Below are 6,000 nucleotides of genomic sequence, written 5' to 3' on the forward strand. Positions count from 1 at the left end.
ACTGCCTTCACCTTCCAAGTTCTCCCCTTGCGAAGCTATGCACCCATGCCCACACCTAGTCCACCCTTCAAAGAAATTTGGGAACTTTTTTTCTGGAATGGCCATCAGAGTTGTCACTGTACACAGGTCTGACAAGTAAGTTTGCGAACTTTCCACCATGCACTTAAGTTGGCAGTGCTTGAAACAACTCAGTACGGTTTTACCACTATAGCATATGAGTGTCTTACAACTGTGTTCATGTTGATGTGTGGCGTTCATTACTGTTGTATGTGTTTGTGTGCCGTACGATGACAGTTCTGATGGTTATTCCAGAAAAAGAATTCCAAAATTGCTTTGAAGGGTGGACTAGGCGCTGGCAGCAGTGCGTAGCTTGCCAGGGGAGTACTTTGAAGGTGACCCTAGTGATGTTCAGCAAACAGGTATGTAGCACTTTTTCTAAGATGAGTTTGCAAACTTAATTGTCAGACCTTCATATTTTTATTCTGGGTTTCATTAAACATAATACTATCATAAAGAACCTGTAATTGATTTTAAAAATATACATTTCTAGAAAATTAATGTTCTGAGTGATAATTAGATAAAAATTGAGGGAAATCTATTTCAGAGAAAGATCAAATAAAAAACTTGTCTTTACCTCTGAAAACTAAAAGATGATTTGCAGCATTGTTATTTTATTATTCCCTTCAATTTAGTATTGTTTTAAAATAAACACAAAAAACTAATACTACATAAGGAAGATCCCATTATTGATTTTGTTACAAAAATGTATGGCTTTATCATTATGTAACAATTTTGAAGAACATCAGGAATAGAAGATGCCAAAATTACTGACAAGTTTCCATTTGTCTCCTCAATTTCTCAGTTGAAACTGCTCTGCGCAGCAAAGCTCCACATTTAAGTTTGTTTCATTCCCATTTGTAGCTCATTTTTGAAGGCATTCGAGGTCCCGGCATCGAAGGTGACATCGCCATTGATGACGTGTCGATCGCGGAAGGAGAGTGCGCAAAGCAGGACCTCACAACTAAGAGTAAGTGTTCCTGGGACCGGCTGGCGGGATGCTACAGTCACAGAACTACTAGAAAATTACTATATTCCAATTTGTTTTTAAAAATTATTTTTAGTTATTTATTTAGACATTTCTTTTATCTAGGATCCTAAAGTTTGGGAGGTTATTTTTAAATTAATGTATTAAATTCAATTGTAGACCTAGTTGGCTTAAGATAAAATAGAATTTTGATTTGATTTGATGTAAGAAAATCCTACTTTGATATTTTATATTATTTATTTTGGAGACTTTTAAAAAATATTTAGCATACATATATATATATATATATACACACATATATATGCTCAGCACACATTTTATACAGCCATAGTTGTATTTATATCCCTAAGCAGTTTATGAATATATTTTCTAGACCTAACTTGGCCAACCATTTTTGTCAAAATGGTTAATGCCCTTTTTTAAAGACCCCTACTGTGTATGTATGTGTGTAAGGAGGTAGCTCTGTTTTTTTCTTATATAATTAATCTCCTTCTTTCTGAACTAGGAGATAGTTTGGTAATTCAGTTTTCACTTTGTATCCTTGTTTGAATATTATTGTTTAGTGGTGTCTTAAAATTTTATTTTTCATCACAGGTTCATTTTTTAAATAGAATATGTATAAATTAAAAAATGATAACTAATGGAAAAGATTCAGAATTATATGTTGAGCTGCAGCTTGAAATTCTCATCTTTGTGTTACATATTTGGGGCCAGGAAGTCTAAAATCATTCTTGTTAAAAATGAATGTAATTGAAAGACTTTAATTTTGTGGTCCTATAAAGATGTAGTAATCAAGCTAAATTTATACAAATAATGGATCAATTATTAAGCACAGACAGAAGCAAGAAAATCTATGTTATATAAGTCCAGAACAAAACGGTCTTTGCTGATTTACTATATTTACTGAGAAATGGAGAAATGATATCAGTCTAGATGTTGAAAGTCAAATTTCTATAACTGTTCACTGATTACTCACATAAACTAAATTGACTCCATTCTTAAGCATTGTAAAAAGACAAAAACTAAGATTACATATAACAATGAGCCATTCTGCTCAGTTTCTTGTCGTTACCCTTAGCATGTCAAATAACACATTTAGTAAAAATGTCCTCCTGCGTCTGGCTAATTCTGCTTTACAAAACCAGAAGCTACCCCCAAATGAACAGGTTCGTCTCGTGCACAGAAGAACACGCATTCTCCCTGGAGGAGAATGGAATTCCTTTTGAATTTCACACATGAATCTGTTTCATTCACACATTTCATCAACTTAAAGTTTACAGTTGTATGCAGAAATTTTTTGTTTTCATAATTTAATCACAGAGAAATATTACAAATTATTTTCAGTAAACTGAATTAAATTTTGTAAAAGAGGAAAGCAAAGAGAGAATAATTTACTTCCTAGAGGAGAACGCCGAACTAGTAAGAGGAGCCACAGGGAAATGACCACAACAGCCCATGGGAACCTCATTACTACATAACAGAATGTTGTTATCATCATTTTCTTCTCTTAAACTCATAAATCCAGCGAGACATGGCAGTTTTAAATAAGATATATTTATATGTTTTAGAGACATTTTTATTTAAACTACATGAGTCAGGAAAAAGAATCCTAACTGAACAAAAATACAGTAGGACCTCCGTAAGTTGACCACCCAGGGGACTGGTCAGCACATGGAGGTGGTCAACTGAGAAATAAGGCTACTGTACTGGTGCACACACGTGGTGCATGTCCAGTCTGTGAAAATTAGGTCAACTTACAGAGGGGGTTGGTGTAGGGAGGTCGTCAGCTGTGGAAGTTCTGCAGTATTCTATTTTGTCTGAGAAACTATTCTGTTATACTTGTGTCTATTTAATTAACATTCATTAAGTCCATTTTGAAGAAGAGTGCTTGATTGTTTGATGAATATTAAATTTATGCTTAGTTTCAAGTATGGACCAGCCCAAGGACCAAAAGCCTCTTCCTAACTACTCAGACTTCCAATCCTTCCCAGGCAGTGCATAGTACCATGGCCCCCACCATCGGACACTAAAATTAGGTGTCTCTATTTTCAAAGCCTAGTTTTCTCCTAGATAAAAGCCATTTTGTAACTTTAATCAGGTTACTGAATTATCGGGGATGTTAAGACAAGCACTCCAGGAGGCAGCCTTTGGACACTGGCTTTGACTAAAATACCAGTTGCAGTAGGACTCTCAAGGCAGATTGGTGGAAGGGATTTTTAGTTAGAATGAACTTTATAGTGCTTTTAAAAGTTAATCAAAAGAGACAATTATTTACACAATTTATAGATAATAGACTGAACAAAACATAGAAAATCTACTAGTTACAATAGTTAATTTTTCTACCCGTAACCATCCCTTCCTAGTTTTCATTAAGAGCAATTTTTCTCTTAGTCTTCAAGCTTAAACACTTTTGGAAGCTTGAAAAAACAAAAAGCTCATCCTTTTCAAGATTTTTGAGCATCTCCATGCCCATGCTTTCATGTGTTTATCACAACTCTGAGGTTGCCTCGACCACAAAACTACATGACTATCTTACAAACAAGTTGTCATGCTGTATCATATCAGTTTCAATCTGTAAATATTTTTATTTTACCCAATGCTTTACCATATATTCAAAGTATTTTCCTTTTCACTTGCCTTAACAAGGAAGGCAATAAACAAAACCAACAAAAGCATTGTCCAAAAATATTTTGCATATATTTAAGTTGTCTGGTTAGTTCACCCAAGTTGTGTTAGTAGCTCTGTAGAAGGCTTACCCTCCTTTCTTTTATTTTTTGGCATTTATTTTCCTTATCCTTAGATTCCGTTGATGGTGCTGTTGGGATTTTGGTTCATATATGGCTTTTCCCGGTTATCGTCCTCATCTCTATCCTAAGTCCTCGAAGGTGACCTTACTCTGGCAGAGGCTATAAAAGATTCACCAGGCACTGGCATGAAGAAAGAGTCTTTGTAAATGGACATTGAAAAAACAAACTACCAAAGATTCCTCCACTGACTACTGACTCAAAAATAGAATAATAAAAACAAATTTTTTTAAGCACTGGGGATAAAAAGACATCATGGAAGTATAACTTATTCCAAACTACACATAAAAGATAATCTTGACCTGAGTAGAGAAGAGACCTTCAGGTGCTTTTGTGGCTGAAAAGATTACAGCATCATCTGGTTGAACTCTGGAAAAAAAAAAAAAAAAGGAAAAAAAAAAGAGCTATAGAAATCCTTGTCAAAGCACAAAGTCACGGCTGGTTTTGTTTCAAATGAATAGTTTGCTTGTTACCATGGATACCTAATGGCCTGCCAACAAAAACCTCACTGTAAACAGGGTACGTGAAGAGCTGGCATTTATTTTCCTTTTGAGAAGGTTTTACGTAAAGAATGAAATAAATGTAGGCCCTTTTACCTTTGGCTGTTACCCTTCCTTGAAAATAACCCGAACTCAGAATTATTTAAAGCATTCATGTTCCCCCCCACCTTACCCCCTTCCCACCTTTATTATTATTTTTTTCTCCCATGGCTAAGCTAGATAACTGTATGCTGTCTCTTTTTGCATGCACTACTATCCAGGATGGGAAACCTGGGCTTACATATTACACAGGCTTATCGGAGTTTGCTTGCGGCCACTTGAACACCCAAACTGCGTCATCTGTTCCAATGAAGAAACCAAACCACCATCTTTTATAAATTGCCATGGAAACCAAGTGCCTTCAATGAAACAAGCCTGAATAATTTTCAACTCAGAAGCTTGCACTGCTAAGAGTGGTTTGTGTAAAACTATTTTATAAACAAACTACAGAGCCTACACGTGCAAATCGCAGGCAAGACAACAAAGCCGCTTCTGAAGAAGCAAGGACGGGAGCTGCTGCGTAAGCCCATGCAGACAGGATATTTGTTGTTTAACCTCCTAGACAGCCATGACCTTTCGGCTTATTGTCCACTAGAAAATAACTTCCATTGAGACCAGACATGGAGCAACCCTTTTTTTCTTCCAGGTTATTAAATGGGTCAACCAGAGCAAAAGGTTGTTAAGATAACACTTAGCGCAGAAGGTGGTAAAACACAAAAGTGATTTTTTTTTTACTCTAACCTCCATTTGAAATGCAATTGGCCCGAGCTTTAGAGGGAACAAGAAAATGTCTGTGATTGCAGTGCGTACAAACTCTACAGCAGAACTGGGCCTGACAAATCTGGCTTTATTCTAAACACTGAGGGTAATATGCCTCTGCCCTTTAGTCAGACTCTGTGCAAATTGTGAAATATTATTTTATTATTTTACCAAGATTAAAAAACACTTTTACAAAAAAACAAAAACCTGTAAAAATGATTTTGAGCTACCTGAGGACAAATCGTACCTTTAACCAGCCAGTTTTCCAATGCATTGTAAATTTCACTTAAACCTGTTGGTTATGAAAATTTGAAGATCTTTTTCCTTAAATTATCTCAGCTTTTAACTTCATTTAGAAAGACTTTTGTCTAAAGAAGAATATTATTATTATTATTACTATACGTTCTTTCAATACCCCAGGATCATGATTAAAAAAACTGATTATGCAAGTAATTGGGATATAAGTATTAAATTATAACATTTGCAAATATTAATATAAAAAGCACAACAAAATGTAGTGGAAAATGACAAAGCTTGATTTAAAAAAAAAGAATTCTGTAGAAATGTTTGTGCAAATTCAGTAATTCCATTTAAAATATAATTTTACAGCTATGTTCAATAAAGCCTCTTTCCAGGTAAGGTATGACAAGCGGTATGTGTGTTTGTTGAGCAGTTTTCACTTATCACTAAAATGAGATGAGTTGTACAATTTATTGGTTATTTTACCATGGGAAAAAATCTTCAGTGCTTCATATACATGAAAGTCTGCAGGAAGCAACTTTAATAGGAACTCCTTCATGCACTGTCCTATATTTGTAATACACGTTAAAAAAAAATTAAAGATTAGAAGGTA

General features: G+C 34.9%; 1 protein-coding gene across 1 annotated transcript in view; it reads left to right on the top strand.

Annotated features, from left to right (window-relative positions):
• The window catches only part of MDGA2 (MAM domain containing glycosylphosphatidylinositol anchor 2), a 739,157-nt gene extending 733,367 nt beyond the window's left edge, over window positions 1-5,790 (top strand). Inside the window, exons 16-17 of the mRNA XM_003792170.2 lie at window positions 922-1,027; window positions 3,846-5,790. Coding sequence (XP_003792218.1) covers window positions 922-1,027; window positions 3,846-3,934 — 195 coding nt within the window. The 3' untranslated portion in view covers window positions 3,935-5,790. The remainder of the gene's footprint in view (window positions 1-921; window positions 1,028-3,845) is intronic.
• Window positions 5,791-6,000: the final 210 nt, after the last annotated feature.

Source organism: Otolemur garnettii, unplaced genomic scaffold (assembly GCF_000181295.1).
Source record: "Otolemur garnettii isolate 467f Iridium unplaced genomic scaffold, OtoGar3 scaffold00054, whole genome shotgun sequence".
Lineage (NCBI taxonomy): Eukaryota > Metazoa > Chordata > Mammalia > Primates > Galagidae > Otolemur > Otolemur garnettii.